The sequence below is a fragment of the Neolamprologus multifasciatus genome, chromosome 11 (genome assembly GCF_963576455.1).
Source record: "Neolamprologus multifasciatus chromosome 11, fNeoMul1.2, whole genome shotgun sequence".
Taxonomy (NCBI): domain Eukaryota; kingdom Metazoa; phylum Chordata; class Actinopteri; order Cichliformes; family Cichlidae; genus Neolamprologus; species Neolamprologus multifasciatus.
In genome coordinates, this window is record NC_140449.1 from 23,348,700 (window position 1) to 23,371,594 (window position 22,895).

Here is a 22,895-nt window from a genome sequence, read left to right on the forward strand (position 1 = left end):
TATTTAGTACAAACCTGTAAGTCATGCATTCAGACATATGCTGAGGCATGCGAAGACATAGCTTCATCACATGAATTATTTATAACTTAATTTATTTGTAGTATTCTTCCTAGATTATGCATTCTGCATTCTTTGACTGACTTTATCAGCCTCTCAAATCGTTGAGGAGGAATTTTGGCCCACTCTTCTTTACAGCTTTGCTTCAGTTCGTTGACGTTTGTGGGTGTTTGTTTGTCCACAGCTCTTTTAAGGTTTTTGCCACAGCGTTTCAATCAGATTGAGATCTGGACCTTGGACAATTGCAGCACCTTGATTATTTTCTTTTTCAACCATCCTTCTGTAGATTTGCTGCTGTGCTTCAGATCAAACCCAATTTCAGCCATGTTTAGCTGAAGAACAGATGGCCTCACATTTGACTCTTGAAAACTTTGGAAAACAGAGGAGTTACAACTCAATGACTGCAAGGCAAAAAGGTTCTGTGTCTGCAAAACAAGACCAAAGCAGCCCCTTCACCCCTGTGCTTGACAGTTGGTATGAGGTGTTTGTGCTAATATGCCGTGTTTGGTTTACACCAATCTCCACTTTGGTCTCGTCTGTCTAAAGGACGTTGTTCCAGAAGTCTTGTTGTTTGTTCAGATGCAACTTTGCAGGCATCTGGGAGGTTTTCTCCCGGCAAACCTTTCCAAACAAGCCACACTTGTTCAGTCTTCTTCTAATTATACTCAACTTTACAGGCTTCAGCAAGTTAAATGTTACAAGTCCGAGCTGTAGTATCTCTGTAAGTTTCTTGTAGTGTCCGTGAGCATAGAGCATGCCCAGGATGACTCTGGGATGAATGTTTATGTTCACTATGTTAATGCACACCTCTGTAGCAAATTCTATGGATGAAGTAAGGGTATACTATGGGTGGTAATTCAGTGTACTTAATAATTAGATATTATAGATACTTGTGTGTGTCAGTGTGTCCAGGTCACCAAGTATGTCCCAGGTTTTGGGAAACTGATATTGGGTAACTAGACATGCCCCATCTCCTTCATCTTGGAGCATTTTTAATTTGAGATGTCATTTAGCGCTTTCTTTCTCCTTCTCTAAATTCAGCTTCCCCTAAAAAAGTCCCTGCTTAGGAAAGTCCACACCGGAAATGTTTTGTTTGTCACGCATTGGTGGTTGATGCAATTACCAGATATTCCAGGCTCTGGTTACCTAGGTAACCGTATCTCATATCAACCAACAATACCCTGCATTCTCATTGATAGTTGCTTTAATTGCTCACCCCAGTGGTGAGAAAACCTGCCCACTTCATGTCACCAGCAATCACTGAACTTTCTGTGGTCTGACTGCATCATGAGTGGACATTTCTGCAGTGGGCTGGGCAGTAAAAAGCAAACCTGCCATGCTGAGCCATTTGAAGGACTTTATAAATTTCATGACATGTGTGGACTTACGTTGTGGTGATGATCTCATCTCTGGTTCTCCTGATCAGCAGGACTGGTCCCTGGTATCTGCACAAAGAGTTGCATGCGCTTGTGTTAATCATCAACCACATAACTGTGAGCAATCCACTAAAAAAAAATGTAGTTTTGCTATTGTTAGCGGCTGTATTGCATAACATTCAGTGATTCAGAGTTTGACTTTTCACGATTAGTGTCACTGCAATCAGACTGTCCCACTCACTTGAGAACCTGCGCAGCGTTGTTGAGGTTCATGTATTGCCTAACTGTGTGTTGTACTAACGGCCCTGAAAGAGACCAAATACACTCAAGTTACTGACTTCTACAAAAAGTTGCTACATAGAGTTTGAGATCTTTAACATCTCGGACTCACTCCAGCTGTCAGGCATGACCTTGAGGGCCAGAGGCAGAAGGTCATCAAAGGAGGCATCCAACACTAATGATTGGATCTCTGGGTATGACATCACTGCCCAGCTGGCTAAAAAGGGAAATAAAGAGACAGAGGAACAAAAAAAAAAGAGAAGAAAACACAGATAAGGGATAAGCATAAGCCTGAGGAAGGACTACATACCATAATTCACACTTAACATTAAAGTGCTGATCATGTACTGTACTTTAGCTGAATACCCAAAAGCTAAACACAGTACCGCGCACACACAAAGCCTCGGGATAAGGTTGACTAATCTTAATTTTAGCGATTTATTCCAGCCATGCTCTGACGAGGGCCACGAGGCTGAAACATTAGCATGTTTGTTGACATGGTCAGAATAAACAGGTTAAATTAAGATTACTCTACAGTATCCTGAAGCTCTGTGTGGGTGCTACATTTTTACCTCTGGGTATTCAAGGTTAGAATTACTTTTTTTTTTTTTTAGCACAACAAACTGGAAAAAAAAATAGCATGTGTTGTTCTTGTCTTTGAGAACCTGTGAATCCTCCAATGGACCAGGCATATATAACAATGTCACTGAGGCTGAATCCCAGTTTGTGTACTGCAAACTGGATCACCACATCCATGGCGTTGGCCTCATTCTGGGGAAACGGCACTCCCTGAAAGGAAAATACAGGTTAAAAAAAACCCGCCCATCATGCATGACTAAATTAACAGGCTCAACCTACACATAAACAATGACACTTTAAGTAACCTCCCAAATGATTTTATCTTTAATGGGAGTGTACACGTTCCTCTTGAACAATACTCCCTGGCTAAAACTAGAATTTCCACATACTGGTATTTTCCACTGAGCTGTTTATTTGGTCTAACTCAAGCACACAGCAGTACAGTATGCAGCACATACATTGTAGACCTATTTTATGATTAAAAAATAAATAAATCTACCAACACTGCTTACCGTGCTGCCTCCAAAGCCAGGGTGATTCCAGCCCAGTACAGAGTAGCCACCTACAGTGTACATCAGCACAATACTGAACTATAACTGCGACAATTTCCCACTGCACAAAATTTAAATGTCACTAGAAAATATTTCAGCTCTTGGAAAGTAAAGCATTCCTTACCCTCCAGCGGCGTATTCATGCAGCCCACCTCATAAAAGCCCGCGTTCCCCTCACAGCAGATGACCTGTGGCAGAATTAGAGAACAAGCTGTAACGTGACCAACGCGACAGAAATGATGTCGGACCCTGGAACAAGCCCAAGGCATAAAATAACAAATCACTGCAGACATTTACCAGAGTCTGGCCATTCTGTCCCCCATCTCTCCTTCGATCCACAAACATTGTGTCAATCTCATTACCGTCGCAGGCCACCAGCTTGTTTCTTTGGCCGTCAAACTGTGACAAAGTGGGACAAAAATGATTGAGTGTGTGCATTTATTATACTCTATATGAGAAACCAAATATGCTTCTTTCCCCACCTCTTCTATTAATTTAGCCTGACCCTGCTGCAGCATTGGTCTCATGGCTTTCTGCAGTAAACCCACAGAGCCAGGGTACAGCATCCTCCTCCCAAACGTGTTGGCAATGACAAAACTGCAGACAAAGACAGATAATGACACTGTGGCATAACTGCTAACAGGCTAAAAAATATTTTCAGAGAAAAAAAAAAAAAGGGTTGAAGGGGATGGAATAGGATGCCTAGTACTAAGGTTAAGAGTTTGTGCTCCGTTGTGCGTTGCAATTAACAAATCATTGATCAGTGTTACCCCTTTTCCACAGGTGTGGTGCTGGGTCCAGGCATTTTCACCACAAAAGATATTATTTTTTTATGGGAGAGTCTTCCACACAAAATTCATCAATTACTGCCAGAGGCTTCACCCGATGTGCCCATGGAAATTACCCAAATTTCCACTGGCTATGATATTAATAATCCATTCTTAAACATGCAGAAATGGATCTCAACAGGCAAGCCTGCATCAGTACCAGCACAGACACCATGTAGGTGGAAAAGAGATGTAACACAAACTCTGCATTTACCTGATGATGTGGCATGGTAAAGTGCGGACAGAGTGGAGGACATTGTCTGCTGCTCCTCTTAATCTGGGCTCTGGCCTCAGCAGAGAAACGCCAGCCTTGGACAGCTTTCTGTCAGACAAGTAGTCAAAGGCTTACAATGAATCAAGTGAGCCACAAAGCATTTGACATTCAGTAGCTGTATTTCCCATTGCTTTGAATTCATATACTTAAAATAAGCAGAGAAGAGAAAAGCAGCGACCTCAGGTTCACTACAGATTAAACAAACTTACGGACTGCTGACTTCTGTCCAGCTGAAATCCAAAGGCCAATGTGAGAAGTCAAAGTCATAGCATCTCAGTTTTTTCTGGAAGGAAAGCAGAAAATAGGTCTTAGTCATTTATCTCTCTTAATTCTCAAAACAGTATTAATGTTGAGCTTCTGAGTTCAGCTGCTATGATCTTACCTTGTTTGCTGGGGTGTGATTCTTCTTGGTTTCCTCAAGAATTGTGATAAACTGAACATAATCAGTGTTCCTAAATCTCCCCCACCCTTTGGCGATAAATGAAAAGAGCAAAGGGAGGCAGGGGGTAAAGCAAAGACAGATGGAGTTATAGCAAAGTCCATGTGAGACACAAAACACATTTCACTGCAAATCCTCAAGGGTACGTTTAGTATGCCTCGTGGGTGTAGACCTTGTTCAACTGTCTCAATGGTAATAAAATCTTATTGGCATGCAGCATACACAGCATTGGTTTTGATCTCGAAAGATGAATGAACTGAATTACTCATCGTCTCCCAGCGAGTTCAAATCAGCAGCCTCACCTCTAAGACAGGCCACTCCAAGAAGACACACAAGAACAGTTCCCACATACTGACTCACAGGAACCAGTTTACTGCTGCAGATGAAGCCTAAAGACAGACAAAGTAACAGTGATGCAAACACCATAATAGTGTACCCCTTCATCTGTCTGCCAGACTCGAGGCTCATTAACAAGCACTGATAAAAAGATTCACAAGCTGACAGCTACCCTACAACCATGTGCATAAATCAATATCATAAGCACTTTACACTAAGGAGTAACACACAACCTCAAGCAATTACTTTCTTGATGCACAGTCTTACTGGGTGTTTCAGTTGATTAGCTTTATATTATTCCCACACGTATGTGAACAGCAGTTCCTAAGTACATCTCCTAATGGTAATTTTTACCCCCTTTCTCAGCAGAAAGAGAAATATGGCCACATGTGTCTAAGTGGAAATTATGGTGATGATTATTTGAAACCATTCTAAGCAAATTAATGAAAAAAATAGCAGTGAGAAGGAGGTAATATTCTGTAGTAAAACCTAAAAGAAAATATCAAGTGAATAAAAAAACAAATCTTAAATTACAAGTAAAAACTTGAATATTCTTTGAGATACACATGAACCCATAAATGCATCTGAAAAAACCCCAAAAATCGGAAATTAACGTCTTTTTGTTAATTTTTTGTGACCACATTTCTTCATTTTGCAGGGTCGGATATCATAGATGGTAAACACTGTTATTGCATCTAATCAGGCAAAGCTTTAGAAAAATCATTAATCTTATGATTTGAGGACAGAAGGGTAAAATCAATATATTAACTTAAGTTAATATTTATTTTATTTCTCAGTGCTCCAGTTCATTTTTTTAATATGACTCTCTCAGGTTATGCACCTGTTTTGAAGCCTCGCATTTCTTTAAGAGAATAATTAGAATGTTCACATTTTGTACTCATAACCACTTCTCATAATATCTATAATGTCTTTACACTAGATTAATTACCATGTATTCTACCTTCAGTCAGTTTCAAATTATAAATAACACCAAAATGGTCCTAAAGCTTTTGAGAACGACATCCACTAAACCCATGAAGCTCACATTTTAGAAGTACAAAGAATGAGAAAATGGCTTCAGTGCTTCTTTTTTAATTTGCCATTTTTCACTGAGGATACAAAGGAGCAGAATTGGACAAAGAGACTGGTATAATTATATGAATCTATTTAAAAAACACACACGTAATGTAGAAAAAACCAGAACAATGAAAAACTCCCACATTAAATAATCAAACTGATGCTCAAAGCTATTTTTACTGCGCATCAAACAAAAACTACTTGCTTCACTTTTTTTCCAGAGGCAGCAAAATAACATTATTATTACCATCATTATTATCATCATCACAATGTATTATAATATATTCACTAAATTATCATCTGGCGTCGTGAGACTCATTTTTAACTGCAACTTGTTGGAGCATCAACATATCTGGCACAAATATCAATTACTTTTATTATCAATTCATTTAGCAATTATTTACTCAAATCTATAGATTAACTCAGGTCTTTTAAACATCAAACAATAGTGAAAATCTCTATTAAACATTCCCACACCCCAAGGCAGTGGCTTCAAAAGCCTGAAATAATTTCAAATTTACAAAAATAACCTTCCCACTGGACATTTCCTCCATTAATCACTTGTAAAAAATGGCTGCTGACTAAATTCCAGTTAACCAGATAATCAACACACTGACTAACATTTCTAATCATTTCAGCTGTAGTCACACAATTCATGAATCAGCCTACCTTTCCTGTAAAGATAGCAAAGAAGAAGAGGAGAGCTGTAGTAGGACAGAGACCATAGTGCTGAAGCCTGGAGGAAGAAATCATAAACAAATCACTAATCATTAATTTAATCTACTTCTATTTGACTCCACCTACTTCTTTCTATACAGTTCATTACAATATAATACTGACCCAGCCAAGAATGCTGTCAGTGTGTCTTTCTAGACCCCTAGGTTGGTAGTTCCATCCCTGGCAAAAGAGAAGGAAATACTGATCATATCATGCATCAATAGTTTCCCTCATGTTACGTAAAATCAAGTTATTAATAGAAAAAAAAAAAGTGGTGTTATGCGTGTTCACTCTGTACACCTAAAATTTCTATTACAGCTCTGAATCATGCCGCCTGCAGAGGCTTTCTGATGACTTTGTGGTGGTGGTGGTGGTGGTGGTGGGGGGGGGGGGTGGTTGGGGAACTGGTGGATAACTTTATGAAGTGGTGTAGCAGGAATCAACTGCTACTAAATGTAAACAAGACTGAGAAGATAATGGTCAAATTTGAACATTTATATTATGCACAAATACCTGCTGAGCACTTACTTTAATAATCTTCTTCACAGCACACAGAATCTGCAGGCAGCATCTTTGTTATTTATCTACCTTTCTTATTATAGCCATTTGCAAAGCTGCTGATTGCTTTTTAAAGTTTGAGTGCAAAGGCTAAATGTTGGAATTACTTATGTAGGCAGAAATATAAGGAACCAGGATCATCTGTGGAAGCTCAGCTCAGTCAATTTATGCAACTAGAGAACTTCAAGCAGTCTGTGGTCTACTGGTGAAGAGATGCCAACAGGATCAATAAAGTCATTCACAAGGATGAAACAATCATTAGGAAAAGGCTGAACACATTTCAGACAGTGAGATGAAGGTGGTCAATGAACAGATTTCTCCCCATAAAAGACAAAACATCCTATTCTGTCTATTATTCATTACACACAGACAATGGGGCGATCGTGGCTCAAGAGTTGGGCGTTCGCCTTGTAATCAGAAGGTTGCCGGTTTGAGCCCCGGCTCCGACAGTCTCGATCGTTGTGTCCCTGGGCAAGACACTTGACCCGTTGCCTACTGGTGGTGGTCAGAGGGCCCGGTGGCGACAGTGTCCGGCAGCCTCGCCTCTGTCAGTGCACCCCAGGGTGGCTGTGGCTACAATGTAGCTTGCCATCACCATTGTGTGAATGGGTGGGTGACTGGATGTGTAAAGCGCTTTGGGGTCCTTAGGGACTAGTAAAGCGTTATATACAAATACAGGCCATTTACCATGAAGCACATTATACAACAAAGTATGGAAACTGAGTGTCCATCCCTCAGGAATCGTATCAATGACAACATGTTTTTCTGACAGTTGGAAAACAGTGACATCAAATTTATGTCATTGTGGACCTTCTGCACATCTTAATCTGCACATCTCTCGTTTTACAGATCATATTCAGACTCAAATATAAAATTGATCTGGAATCAAAAAGCTAATCAACTGCTTTAGTCTGAATTAAAGGCAAAATTGATAATGGCATTAGTATCAATCTGCGTTCACATTTCCAACACACTCATTCGCCTCTGCTGACAGGAAGAATTAGCTCTATAAAACTGCACACTTGTGTGACAGGTGAACACACAGTTGTACTCATGAACGTTAACATCTGTACATATTCATACATATACTGGATATATTATTCACTGCTTTGTTTTTGCACATCTGTTCCTATTGATCTTTTCCCTCTTCCTTTTAATCATCACCACATATAGTAAAATGGCCACTTTATTAGGTGCAACTGCAGATAGAACTATTTAGGCATGTAAACAAAGTGAAGACCATCTGCTGAATTTGAATCTTTTTCGCATCTTGAATCTTTACACACATGGTGTACAGCTGCTTTAGACCACACCAGGTGCCACTCTTATCACCTAAGAATAGAAAAGGAGGCTACAAATTGCACCGGCTCGAGTGTGCGGGATATTTTCTTGGTATACTTTGGGCGACTAACTAAGCCTTATTTAAAAACCACAGCCTACCCCAATATTGATGCTGACCATGTCAATCCCTTTATGGCCACTGTGTACCCTTCTTCCGATAGCTGCTTCCAGCAGTCACCATATCACAGAACTCAGACCTTATCAATTTGGTTTCTTAAATATGGCAATGAGCTCGCCGCACTCAAACGACCTACCACTCGCTCAACCAAAACCTTTGAGATGTGGTGAAATGGGATTCACATAATGCATGTAAGGCTGACAAACTTGCAGCAACTGCGCGAAGCTGTCATAACAGTATGAACCAAAATGGAATGTTTCCAGCACCTTGTGGAATCTGTACCACGAAGAACTAAAGCAAAACAGGGCCCAACCCGATACTAGCAAGGTGTACCTAATAAAGTGTGTAAGTCTATGTAGACGTGTATGTATTCGATGCTGAGCGTCGAATTCTTTAGATCTCCAGCTCTCATTTAATTTCTAGGGTTACTTTTAATTAATTATTTTGTGGTTGCGGTGTAATTTCCTTCGCGTCACTCTGGTCTTATTCGATCTATCGTTAATTTCATACAAGTTAGCAAACGTTAGCTTAGCTGTTAGCATTATAATTTGAAGACAGAATGTATTCTACAATTCTGTCTTCCCAAATTCCTTTTTACAGTTTTTATGCCTTTAAATTGTCCCTGTTTGAGTTTAATTTTTTTATTCAATTTATTTGTTTTTCTGTTTCGTTCCTCCTGGATTCTCCTCGGCTTCTGGCTAGCGTTAGCAGAAGCGGTTTGACATCATCAAAATAGATTGAATTTAAATGACCACTCCTTAGACGACGAGACGAAACAAAACACAACGAGACCAAGGAAAGCGTGTTGTTGCGTCCTTGTCTTTTCATTCATTTCTAAAATGTCATTGCAATGCAGGGTTTCAATAACAAACACCTGACACTTCCGGGCCGCAGCTGCAGCTAAATGGAAGCGAAAGGATTAATTATTGCTCAATCTTTCGCACTCAGCTGCTTTAAAAATCATGCAAAATACTGTACACATCCGTACCCTCCTTCCCGATCTCCCGTCAGGTCGAGACTGCTCCGGGGAACGATGAATTCGTTGAAGATGAGGCCCTAAAACACAGCGAAGCCACATCCAGACGGCCATTCTTCCACTACGAGAACTACGGAAGCCCGTACCCACCAAAACCTCAAACGCGAAGCGCTCTTAAGAATTTCTTGTTTAGAAATGAAAGCAAGAATTACACCCAAAGTCTTTATTTAAAAGTTTAGTATACATATTAATTAAAATAAAATATTGGTACACATATTATTTGCAGAACATTATAAAATTGGATAACAGCAAATATGACTGACAGCTAACTCATGAAAAGATAATTTGACATACAGAAGTAGGGTACTGTATCAACTGCTATACATGGGTGACAGGTTTTGAAGCATTTAAGTAAAGAATGCTTTAACTTTACTACTTGACAATAGCTTAGAATACAGTAAAACATTTAAACAATTGTGTAGCATGTCCCTAAAGCACTGAAGTTTTTCTTTAAATCCAAACTCTGACATTTAGCTGTTACTTGTGTTTAAAAAGGCCTTCTGCAGCAGCTGGGAGCTGAGCGGATGTGACAGCTGGATACGGGGGAGATGTGGGTAGGTGATCAGCTTTGACACTGCTCGTATCTGAAAACAGAATGCAAAGACACACTCACAAACACACACACACAAATCTCCAGTGCCCCAGTCTCTTTTATTCTTCCTTAAACACAAACAGAGACAGCCCACGCAACAACAGCACACGGGTGAAGGAGTGCTGCCTGTCAGCGCGTGGCGTGATATTATGCCACAGTGTCAGAGTGATTTTCAGGCTGGGGTGATTGGTGAGTGTGAGAAGAATGTTAAGGGCACATGAGTGGCAGTGCAAACACACAACATACAAAAGCACACACAGGTGATGCAACTGTGTTTGCTTACCGCTCCAGTTCTTTATAGACATCATCCTCTCCTCTTGGCTTCAAATCCTGACATAAAGAAGAAAGGGGAAAGAGAGAGAGAGAGTGAGAAGGAGTGGGACAGAGAGGAGAAGGATAGAGAGATGTACTCAGGCCAGATTTATGTCCCTCTGGTGTGTAATGAGATTGATTTGTTAATACCACTAATGTAAGGGTGACAGTTGATAGGCAATGTTTTTATCTGAGAGAAGGCTGATAGATTAGAGGAGAAGACTGGAAGTGAGAAGGAAGACGTATCTGCTGACAGCTTAGGGAGGGTGCAATAGAGAGAATGAGACTTTGTATGCACTAGTGAAGATGTGTGTCACAGTTACTTGCACAGACACATGCATGCACAGTGCCTGCATGTGTGTGAGTGCATAATAACTCACCATGTAGACTGGACCCTGGGGAGGGGCCTGTTGGGAGGGGAAAAAACTGGTTTAATGAACATCAAGTGACAGAGAGGGAGGGACACTTGAAGTCGGAGGAAAACAGAAGCAGACGAGGGAAGAAAAAGTGCACTATAGAGAGAAGACGGTAAAGGGGGAGGGGAGGGGGAGGGAAGCAAATACCAGAGGGGTGATGGAGAAGTGGGGAAGATCAGGGCAAAAATCATCAGGAGGTATTTAGTTGAATTCATCACCTGTCTAATATCTTCAGGATTCTCATAGATGTTCTCTGCTTCACCCGAGTGGACAGACAGAGACTGCTCGATACCTGAGTACAAAAAGACAGTTACTAGTGTACACACACACACAAACACACTCGGCTGCACAGGGATGGAGGAGCTGGGAGTGGGGTGGGGGGCAGATTCATTACAACAACCCCAGAGGATGTCACGGCCCAGATCACTCAGTGGAAGCCAACAGGGGCCGAAGATGGACGGAACACGGAAAGCTGTCAAAAAAGAAAACGCCAGAAGACTCACCGCGATCAGAAATGTGTCTCTGTCTCCATAGCAACACACCGACAGCTGCGGCAACCAGGGGCACCAGGAGTAATAAAGCAGCGAGAGAAGGGCGCGGGGAGGAGGTGGTGTCATCGACACTCTCTACAAGAGGAAAAAGTGAGAGAAAGAGAAAAGAGAGAGAGAAGCATGATTTTTCCCAAGAACGGTGCTAATATAAAACTCAGAGAGCGGTGATGGTGTGCGGTTGAATGACATTAAGGCTGTCCAGGAACTTATTGCTGTTTGCTCTCCAGTTTGTTCTAGTCGAGCGGGGGGGGGACGACACCTTTTTTTCTTAACACTTGGAGCTATATTTTAGGACATTTTGTACTTCCAATTTCCTGAACATGTTACATGCATTTGCATCATACTGCTGTCAGTCATAGACAAAGGGTGCAGTGAAATAAGGCGAGGAAATCAAGACTCTGACAGACAGAATGAATAGTCTGTAGAGCAGCTTCGAAGACATCGATCTGACAGACCCTCCGTCTGGACAGTAAAGGCTGTCAATTTGAAGTGTGGATGAGAAGACGGAAAGCAGCAGTATCAAGGAGACCAGATACTCTCTGATCATTACAACAAACAACAAAAACTCAGCAAAATGCCACGTCCACACAAAGCTGTTTATGCAAAAACAAAACCCTAATTATTCCATTTCTCATTTTCTAAATATGATGTAGGTAAAGTCTGGAGATGCTTTTCTTTGCACTCCCTTGACATCTGATCCCAGCGACAAAAAGCTTCTAGGCAAACTGACAAACAATGGGGGATTGCAGTCTTTCAGCCAATCCCGGCCGATGCAGTATTTAAAAACAGGTGGTTTAAAAGCGTAGGCATGATTATCACAAACATTACATAAGCACAACATTAGCTCACTGTTGTACAAGTCAAATTTTGTGGGAAGAGCACATGCGTGCGATCAAACTTGTCAGGATTGTTTGCATAATGACGGTGACATCAGTCTTGCAAAACACAGCCACCGGGCAACATGGGAAGCAGCAGGGTGGCGCCTGTTTCCACAGAGATTGTGTAAATTAGTGCACCTGAACAAGCGCACCGTTGTCTGTCTGCTCAACTGTAGACAGAGCACAAAACAGTAAGATCTAACAAACGTCTTTGGGTTACACAAGAGAAGCCTCATTCACTCTCAATCACTGCAAAGACTGATTATGTAATTACATAATTAGCAGAATTTATGATTAACTCCTTCATTTAAGTCAAAGGAGCTTGCAAAGAAAAGATTCATTTAAGATTCTCCAAAGGACAGAAAACAGGTGAAAAGTAAAGTTAACTTTCACCAACTTTTCACACATTTTGTTTGAAAGGGGATTGGCCCTTGGGCTTCACCTTAGCCCTGGTGTCTCAGCTTTTAGCCAGCTTCAAAATAATCAATCATTATGTGCTGTGTGAGGTGTAATTGATTGGTGAGTGAGTGTAGAGGTTGCTAATGGAATATTGTAGTGAGAGCTGACCCCAAGACTGACCTGCTCAGTTCTCCATGCCAGCTTTAACGCATGAATTATGGTAATTGAGCACAGTGAAGTGAGGCGTAAATGCCCCTAGATTCTCATGACCACTTGTCTTCTTTCTTTCTTTCTTTCTTTCTTTCTTTCTTTCTTTCTTTCTTTCTTTCTTTCTTTCTTTCACCTTCCTCTATATCTTTACTATTTCTTTCCCCCATTGCCACTTCTTTACCTCATCTATTTAATCTCAAATGAGGTAGGGAGTGATTTATATTATTGCAATTGTAGGGAGGAGTGCCTGAAGAACTGCTTGAAGGCTTTGCAAACGATGGACAAACTGAAGATGGAAAATGACTGCAGAAAATCCCTGACATTTGAAGTATGTTGTGTGCTCCTCAGCACAATAATTGGTTCAATTCTGCATTCTTTGAACTCTGCCACCGGTGAAAGAATTTTGACAGTGCATTGTTATTTTACCTCCTACACCATGCACTCTGCTTGGCTTACATTTCAGTTAATATCCTAAAATTATAAATATAAATATGGGTCGTTTGGTGCACTAAAAACTTGCTTCACTTACTTCCTGCTCAAAGCACAAAAATGATGCTACCCGAGATATCTTCCAGAAAAAAAATCCAGTTCAGAAACCTTAAACTGTCACTACTTATTGTCACATTATCCATTATTAACCATGATTTGATTTTTTGTGCTATCTTGCACTATTGCTGTGTTTGTGCAGTCTGCCACTTTTCAACAGAAAAAAAAGTAGGTCATCCAACACTCACATTATTTGAATTTTCACTCTGTTCAGTCTAAATTCCCTGTGACATGCTGGAAAAATGCAACGCTTGTCATATTTATTCTATACACAGTTGCAAGAAATAGTTTGAATTACCAGAATTTATGAGGCGATTACTCATAAAATGTGGTCTTATCTTTATCTAAGTCAAAATTATAGACAAATCTGATTAAAAATAATAACAAACACAGAGCTACCAGCTAGAGTGCAGGCGGAAATTTGTTACACTCTTGAATTTATTAACTTGCTGAACCCCCTTTAACAACAACAATCTCCAGTGGATTTTTTCCTGTGGCTGCTTCTGAGACTTGCGCATCTTTGAGATGCTCTTGTTTCAGCTCATCAGTATTTCAGGGACATCTTGATTGAACAGCCCCCTTCGGGTCAAACCACAACATCTCAGTTGGGTCGAGGTCAGAACTCAGAATTGGTGTGATGTTTGCAGGACGCCCACTCCGAGGTAGAGCAGCTACAGTCCTGATTTTCCTCCACTTGCAGACAGTTTTTCTTGTAAACTCATGAACACCCATGTCTTGAGAGAAATGCTTTTGGAGCCCTTTCTATCATTATGCACTTCTATGATGCCATCTTCACGTGAGAGTTGCTTCAAATCAGTCTCTCTTGAGAAGAGCAGACTTTGCCAGTAACCTGACTTTGTGTGCATGTATTTAGTAAGAAGAGGCACATCTCCAGCCCACACTTCCAGTCTAACCTGAGCACAGAAGCACCCTAACTTCTCTCAGCCTAGACTTTAAATATTTACTCAGTGTGCTCAATCTGTGCATAAAAAGTGCAACTTCTAGCTACATATTGAGTCAGATTGTGTTTGACTATAAGCACGACTTAGCTTATCATGAGAATATCCAGAAAGTCCAAAAACTTTCTCATGCAGCTGCATATGTATCACAACCTGACCACTCCAATCAGACAAAATCTTGCTGCCTCATCTCTTCTCCTACTCACCATTCACCCTCCAATGCTCGCTCTTTCCTGTGCATTATTCTTATAGCTTTACCATCACCATGCATCATGATGAGCTCTGGGGGCCTTCAACCCAAGTGATGTATTGGGTTATGGGGAGTGAACTCATCTCTGCTAAGGGATTCATTCAACTGTCACATCCTCCTGTGCTCCTCCACAGCCACCAATACAATAAGCTTGAATTATTTAGTTTTTGTGGGAAGAGATGTCCTAAGGTCTTGTCTTCTTATACTCAGATAGCTGGGTGAGTTTGATGAGAAAAAAAATAGCCTATATGGCTTTATATTTTCTAGAATAAAATGCAGAGTAGAATATTATCCAATGCGTTAAGTTATTCAGCTGGATATTATCACAAAGACTTTTTGTACAGAAGCTTTGACCTGTGACCTCTTTAGCTACATTAAGAAAGCATAACATATGGTATCTGTCACGAGCTTTCGTCTCTGTAAACCCAAGGCTCTCTGGCAGACGAGCTGACCTGGGGTTGGCTTGAATACGCCATAGAACGCTTCGTGGAGCAGATATCCGGGAAGCATCCACATTCATGGTTAATTATTCCCAAGCAGACAGGAAGTCTGCCAGGACTGTTGTGTGTTATATAATAGTGATCCTAAAGAAAATCAGAAAACAGACCAACCTTTGGACAAATTCTTCACAACCTTTGGAGACACTGTGATAGCTTGTGTTGCCTGAATGGCCTGCCCATTTATCAGGTGGAGAACGCAGGTGTAGTTTCCTGCTATGTCAGAGGTGATGGGCAAGGGCAGACTGGTGGTGATGCTGCCGAGGCTGCTGCTTGACATCTTTAGCTTTTGACTCTCGTTGTGATGCTTCCACTCGACTTTTCGGACCTGGGACCGCTCCGAGTAGAGGCAGATCAACTCCATCTTTGAGGAATATTTCTTGATTTTAACTGTGGAGGTGATGCGGAGTGATAAGCTGATGAGTGGAGGGCAACACGGAAAAAGAACGAGACCAAAGAAATAAAGGGAAGTCAGTGGGAATGATGAGTTAGAGAAAAGGCAGTTACGGGGGGGAACAAGGTGTGTTAAAGGGTAGTGTGTGAATATAGAAAAGGGCAAGGACAGATAGAGAGTAATGAGGTAAAGGGATATGAAAAACAAAGAACAATTCAGAGAAGGGGTCAAAATAATATATATTCATTAACTTGATTTGCTGCTAATGCATCGCTTGACTGTGACTGATGTTTAGTGTCTCATCAAAGTGGAATGAGAATCCATCTGGGTGTAATCAAGCTCCACAGACCCCATCTACACACACATAAAAAACACACACATTTCACTCTTGATTAGCGTGATCAGTGTGGGCCACCTACAGCCTTGGTGGGAGGGCAGCAGGTATAATCATGCATAATGATACTTATAATGAGGTGGGGTAAAAATATATGCATCACATGATTAGTGCATTGGTGGTGCATGGTTGGACGTGTGTGTGTATGGGATGCAGATGTGAAGCAGGGTGACAGCGACAGTGACTGATCGCCCGGTCATGTCTGGACAACTGTGATGGATGCCAAGGGGACTGTGATTAGTAAAACCCTCCAAGGCCACCATGACAGGGCATGGTGTATGCGTGCATATTAGCTTTGGTGAATGTGGGTGATAATGTGTGCTTCTGCAAAGTGTGAAAACTCCCCAAGGCACACTCATAAAAATCAACAAGCACTCTGCTTGATTTTCTTTCCTCCTTTAAATTTATGAATTGAGCAAATGTTCTTTTTCATGTGTGTAAAGTCAGTGTATTCCTTTAATAATGTAATTTATCAGTGGCTGCAGGAAATTTTCTCTTCCTTTATTCTGCAGTCAGAGTGCATCGTCTGTAGGAACACTGAACTGGGTTAGAGAAAAAGTCGGTGTCTTGCTCAAGGACAATTCAGCAGGAGAAATGACACCTTGACACGGGCCTCCTGGAAGGAAGTCTCTTTTCACTACAGCACTCTTTGAGCCTGCACTGACTTTGCAACTAAGCTGCACATAGTTTAGTTTCACAATTTATACGGTTTTTGTTCTATGGTAAGTTCAACACCATTGTCCAGTGTCATTGTGAAATGTATTAGCAGAGGAACAAAAGAGGCATTTATATTAGTTTAGTATAAAGACAAAGTTTGTTTGTTTTTTCCAGTGAAAGAATATCTAAGGTTTGCCAAACAGCCTTAAACATACTCAGACTTATTGTGCAGCAAGCAAAGACGCTGCAATGAGGCTGATTTTATTAACATATTTTAGACTGATCTACGTTGTTAGAATGGGCTTAACCTCACAGTCTAATGCAAACTAAACAGTTCTCAAAAAAAGAGGACCCACTGATTTTGACCCTAAAAAGTTTTCCTCCCACATCCAGAATAACTTAGAACTACGACAAAGATAAAAAAAAACAAAAAAACAATGACATTAACTAAAAAAAATGGCAACTAAAATTGTGGCGTAAAAAAGAAGGAGGTTGATTGTCTGGAAAAACTGTAGCTACTTTTTCTGTATCGCTATATTTTGAATTTTTCTGCTATCTTGGTAAATGTGAAATTTTCAAGCCAAAAAAAGATTTGTGTTAATCATCAGTTAGATACTAAGCCAAACAAAGCAAGTTATTTTGATCTATAACGTCACCCCGAGCACAAAAGTGAATAAGCATGTTTCGTTTAATGTCAAAGTACTGCTTTAAAAGTGTACAGAAAATGAAAAAAATATAATAATAAAAACAGAATAAGTAGAAATATAACAAATGGAGATGCCACCAGCGATTACATGAAAGGTCACTGAATGAATTGATGAGTATGAAAATGATGAGTGAGTCATATGTTATGGCCTTTGCAGGATTTCAGCTCAACACAAAAACATATGGCATACTTTATGATTAAAAGACCAAATAAAATCCATCCATCCACCCATGCATACCTACATATATATATATATATATATATATATATATATATATATACACACATACATACATCAACTGTTCACAAAGCTTGTAGTAATATATTTTGAAGGCAGCGCTTAAATTCGTCCAGCAAATTTAAAAGTCTAAAATCTCTCTAGAATCTGTGTCAAGGAGAATAAAGACAATTTGTCTTTTCATGTATCTCTTTTATCACAGATGCTTGCATAACAGCATCCTTTATGTCATTCTAACACATGTTACACTAAAACCTACAGTCCTAATCTCCAGTGACCCACTGGAGCTGCTCCTATTGTTTTATTCCTTCCCGTCCACCTCTTTCTACTGCCTCCTCCCTCTGACCCCGATCTGTACCTTTCAGCACGCTGAGCGACGTCCTCTGGCTGAAAATGTTGTCATTGAGCAAGACTTCACAGACGTAGAGGCCACCATCTTTCAAGTCAGGAGTCAGCAGAAAGGAAAAGCTCCCAGCCTCTGGGTTGTAGGGTAGACCAGCCATCTGTAGTTTCTCGTTTTGATTAGTCGTTAGAGTACCCCTCCAACGGTCATAATGGAACACCTTCTTCATATTATATTGATTTCTGGTGTCTGGAGGAACCCAGTGCACCTGCACATAGTCCCCCACAACACCAGGACAGGTTAAGAGGAAGGATGTGTGAGCCTGAATGGCAGTGGAGATCAGAGGACCTGCAGGAAAGGGTGGAGGAGGACAGATATGGAGACATTACTGTCCAAGAAGACACATGAATGGGGGATTCAGACTTAAAAAGTGGATGCATGAAGAGTGGGGTAGAGAAACTATAAACAGAATAGCAAGAAAGTGGGGAAATGGAGATACAGTAGGGAAAAAAATTCCTTCAACAATAGGGATTACATTCTTATATGCTCAGAGTCACTTCTTCAGCTCTGCTCTTGCATTCTGCTCTGCCTGATTACCAAACTGCTGACACAGGACTTTCAGACTGCTTATGTTACAGAGTTACTTACCATGTGTTATACTGGTGAATGAGGCCACTTTGTCAGCTGTGGGGATGGGGTTGGGTGGGGGGCAAAAAGCAAATAATGAATAATACATAAATGTAGCAACTATAATATTCACAGGAGGACTAGCTGGATTTTAGTGCAGATCTACACTCTGCTTTTGAGTCTTGAAACTGGTCTATAAAAGTAAATACTTTGAAGAACTGTAGCTACAAGACTTCTAAATAAATAATGCTGTTGCTGGAGTTTCTGGCATTGATGCCCACTTGCACCATCAATAAAAGCAACAACAAATGCATTCTAGCTTGTAATGCTTCTGCACGGCTTCTCTTCTTCCAGTCAGCCTTACCAGAAACTGTTACATCCACATTGAAAGCAAAGAGACGGCTGCTGCTGTTACCCCGGGGGTAAACCATACAGACATAAGCACCATCATCGTTGTTCAGAACTTGTGGTAGTTTGGCCACAGTGTTGGTCTTTGACTTTTTTTCGCTCTTCAGTGTAATATCACCAGGTCCTGCCCAGGTGACCTTTGTGAAGGCAAAGTCAGGAGTGACGTTGGCAATCAGCCGCAGGGTGCTGTACTGAGGAATGGGTACATTGGGGACGACGCTGACTGGAGATGAGAAAGGAAAGAGTTAATTTGTGCAAAGGCACTTAATTCTCCAGGCATTTAAACAAACATTCATTGTGGCAGGCAAAAACAGCCTTTTATTGCTGTATCTGGATGATGTGAGGCTCCTTTCGATTGCAAGTAAATTATTTATCTGCTGTGTAACTATCAACATAAATCTAGTAGGTTTTAAAGTCCAGTGTTTCCCTCTGGAATGCAGTGGATTAAATGTTCAAATAAAACAGTGTAAACCGAGTTGCATATATAGGTGCACTACTTGAGTTAAGAAGATGTGCCAGATGTTACGAAATAAAAGTGTGGTTGCAGAAAAGATAATTTCCTACATATACTGTTTGATGTCATTTATAAATAAAGCAAATAATATTCTTTTAGTTATGCAGCATTGCGAAGAATAACTGTGTATAAAAAAAACATAGAGAGATTTAAAAGAAAAGGAAAGAACAGCATGGAGGAGCCGAAACACAGAAAAATCAAAAACAACTAAGTTAAAGTCTCCCTCCACTAAAAGATTTAGTTGGTATTTCTTCTCCTGGATGTGGGACTCTACAGAATGATGGATGTTCAGAGACACATGAAAGCTCTTCAAGTGGAAAGTTTCTCTGAGTGGACCTAAAATGTGTTCTTAAAGATGAGTACCCAGAAGACTGATCTGGGACAGACATCACAACTACTTTGGAAGTCAGTGATCCAATAGGTAAAATACACTGTTGAAGCCTGGACTCACAAACACTGAGAACAGACTTTTTCAGTGGCAGCTTGTGTCCTGTAGTAACATTTGGAAATTCATCTATCTGTTTTCTTAACTGCTTATCTGCTAGGTGTGGTGGGCTCGAGCCCTCGTCATGGTCTGACAGGGACTATAAAGACAGACCACATTTTTCCTTCCCACTGTCACTCACTAACTGCTTGCTCATGAGGGTCATCTGATTGTGTTATTGTAGGGTCTTTACCTACAATGTAAATTTCCTTGTGGCGACTTGGAGAAATGGTGCTATATAAACAGAACTGAACTGAATTTGGAGGGAGGGAAGGTAAACACAAGGAGAACCCTCACATCCACACCTACAGTTGATTTAGAAGCACCAAGAAGATGGAGTACCTGAGAAAACCCCATCCAAACTTCATGTAATCAAGCAGGAGGTTTCAACCTACAGCTTTCTTGCTGTGCTAACCATTACACTGCCATGCAGCCATGCTGATAGTTCTTGAAAACCGCATTACAAAATTCTTTATTTAACGATGAGTGTGTTTAGATCTCACAAATTACCTGGAGGGGAACTTTAATCATTTATAGATCTGTATAAACACATATGCATACTTTATATATCTGAAAATCTTTGATGACATGTTAGTAGGAGTATCTTTCAAATGCACTGTAACGTCTTGTTATTCCTACCTGTAAGGATGACTAAAAGGATAATCTCCTCCTTGAGTATCTTCTCTTGTTGTCGTATCAAGCATGAGTAGAAACCAATGTCTGCTGCTTCAGGCTTTAAAGACAGTGAGAAAACCCCACTGTCTTTAAAGTTAGAGTCAGTCAGTTGCATGGATGGCTTCAAGGCACTTCCAGAGATCCTTTCATTTGCACTGGCTAACATGATCAGTTTCCACTCATTTGTACAAAATAGCTTCACCTTCCAGTTAATGGTCACAGCCCCTCTCACACTTGTGTCATTGCAGATCAAAGTGGTAAGCATTCCTTCTCTGACCACCACAACATCGTTCCAATCTGAAGGAGAATAGACATGTTTGTCATTATAAAAGATTAATTCCTGAAGATGAAATGCATTGAAAATATAGTCTTGCTTTACTGCTTGAGTTTTTTTAATCTTATGCGCAAAGGACAGGATTATGTTTTTCAACTCAAGAAATGACTCTACACATGGCCATACGTAGAGTAAAAGCAACTATTACAGTTAATCCTCATCCCTATTTATGAGTAAAAATGATTTAGATGAGTTTAGCTGAGGCTATTATGAGGCTTCTGCTGTTAGAGTCAGTCATACATAATGGTGATCTTTCAAAGTCTTTTTAGCACAGAATTCCTCTCTTTGTTTCCCCAGACGGTACAGTATTTCCTTGTAGTGCTGCTGTGGATGGATAGTAACAAAAAGAACTTTGCACTAAAAAGACTACGGGAGATAACAACTCGATTTATGTAAAACAGACAACTAAAGCATCACATTTGCTTCAAATGAATATAAAATGCATTTCAGAAAAACAAATACTGTGGATTTTTCCATCTTATGATAACTGTGGGCATATCGGTGCTGCATAGGATTAAATAGCAAGGTAAACTGGACCAGGTGGCAAAAACGGCAAACAGCAAAAGGAAAGAAGAAAGCTTTTTTTTCCTTCTTCTTAACTTGGTAAAAGATACAGTAGGTACAGTTGTTTTTTTTTTAAATTGACCCTCTGGGACAACAAAACAAGCCTCGCTAGGTGTGACTCATCATCATAATTTACATTCAGAGCCGTGAATTCATTAAAGTTTGCACTACAAAAGCTGTAATTGCTGGGAAATGAAGGCAGTGTTTTCAGCATGAATAGTTTCAAGTTCAGTTTAAAAATGTGCTTCCAAAAATCACAGAAATCGGTTCGTACCTGTGATGCCGACGCGACAAGAATATACCACAGAGAAGGAAGCAAGAATAAAGGTGAGAAAACCAGCCTCCATCACAGATTTAAAGAAAAGAAAAACCACTCTCACTGCACCAGTTGTCTCTGTCTCTGACACTGTGACCTTTCTTACTCTTCTTCAGAACAGCAAGAAGTATTTTTCTGCATCCTCCAATATTATTGGTTTGCCTGAGTGGCATCTTAACAACTTTTGCTGCACATCTTTGAGCCGAACAGGATATGGAGCAACCAGAATGGACATAATCAGCAGGAAAAGACTGTTATTATTCCAGTCATGTATGTGTGCATGGAGCTGATAAACTACATACACGGGCATTACCATAATGTTGGTGTACAATGTTTTACAACACTTGCGAGCTGAACTTCAGGGCAATTAGTAACAGAACTTCTGACCCCAACGCCGAGTTTGACAAAAGGAATGAACATGTACTCATGTGCGTATCACAATGTGTGTGTGAAACTGAGAAAACGATAAGAATAACAGAAAGTGAGGGATTGAGGGAGATGAAAAAGCGAGAAATAAAGAGCTTGGGTTGGTGTGGGTGCACTGCAACCCCTAGGCTACATGTCTTTACATCCCATAAATGTCTTTAATTAAGCTAAAGGTATTATCAGCTCCTCTGAGCACTATTACAGATTTTTCCATAATTACCATTGGGTGAATGGGGGCGGTGAAGAGAGATAGTGAAAGAGAGAGAGAGGGAGAGAAAGTAGATATGTATTGTGGGTGTCTAATGACGGGGAAAGAGAGAAAAAAAATTAAGAGCAGCACGAGGGGGAGAAATGTGGAAGGAGAGGTGCTCAGACAGAATAAAAAAACCCGGGGAGAGAAGAAGTGTGAGAGAGTGTTGCAGGGGAACAGAGACAGTGTGACTTCAAAGAAGCCTGTGGCTGCTGACAAAGAACGTGGTGCTGATCCTGTGGCCCCTCCTCTATGGGTAAATAATCACCATAAGCCTTGGCTCTGTCTAATGAAGCCACTGCCAATGAGCTAATATCTGTTAACTATGGGCTTCATTATCACTGCCACAGACCCCTGGAGAGCATGAGGATGGAGGACGGGATGAATAGC

The 22,895-nt window shown here is 40.6% G+C and overlaps 2 protein-coding genes across 2 annotated transcripts in view; both read right to left on the minus strand.

Annotated features, from left to right (window-relative positions):
• abhd16a (abhydrolase domain containing 16A, phospholipase) overlaps positions 1-9,665 on the minus strand; it is a 14,535-nt gene extending 4,870 nt beyond the window's left edge. Inside the window, exons 1-15 of the mRNA XM_085177679.1 lie at positions 9,518-9,665; positions 6,636-6,692; positions 6,465-6,531; positions 4,685-4,771; positions 4,326-4,411; positions 4,153-4,226; positions 3,884-3,991; positions 3,325-3,439; positions 3,140-3,241; positions 2,967-3,030; positions 2,804-2,853; positions 2,378-2,501; positions 1,825-1,929; positions 1,675-1,738; positions 1,446-1,502 (exon numbers count right to left, since the gene is read on the minus strand). Coding sequence (XP_085033805.1) covers positions 1,446-1,502; positions 1,675-1,738; positions 1,825-1,929; positions 2,378-2,501; positions 2,804-2,853; positions 2,967-3,030; positions 3,140-3,241; positions 3,325-3,439; positions 3,884-3,991; positions 4,153-4,226; positions 4,326-4,411; positions 4,685-4,771; positions 6,465-6,531; positions 6,636-6,692; positions 9,518-9,619 — 1,262 coding nt within the window. The 5' untranslated portion in view covers positions 9,620-9,665. The remainder of the gene's footprint in view (positions 1-1,445; positions 1,503-1,674; positions 1,739-1,824; positions 1,930-2,377; positions 2,502-2,803; positions 2,854-2,966; positions 3,031-3,139; positions 3,242-3,324; positions 3,440-3,883; positions 3,992-4,152; positions 4,227-4,325; positions 4,412-4,684; positions 4,772-6,464; positions 6,532-6,635; positions 6,693-9,517) is intronic.
• Positions 9,666-9,715: 50 nt separating this feature from the next.
• On the minus strand, positions 9,716-21,972 carry g6fl (g6f-like). Its single transcript, XM_085177681.1, has 11 exons — positions 21,788-21,972; positions 20,580-20,912; positions 18,899-19,165; positions 18,556-18,591; positions 17,923-18,255; positions 15,290-15,565; positions 11,389-11,511; positions 11,104-11,177; positions 10,850-10,876; positions 10,441-10,487; positions 9,716-10,149 (listed from the first exon to the last, which is right to left on the minus strand). The coding sequence occupies exons 1-11, from the start codon at positions 21,858-21,860 to the stop codon at positions 10,128-10,130; spliced, it is 1,611 nt and encodes a 536-aa protein (XP_085033807.1). The 5' UTR covers positions 21,861-21,972; the 3' UTR covers positions 9,716-10,127.
• Positions 21,973-22,895: the final 923 nt, after the last annotated feature.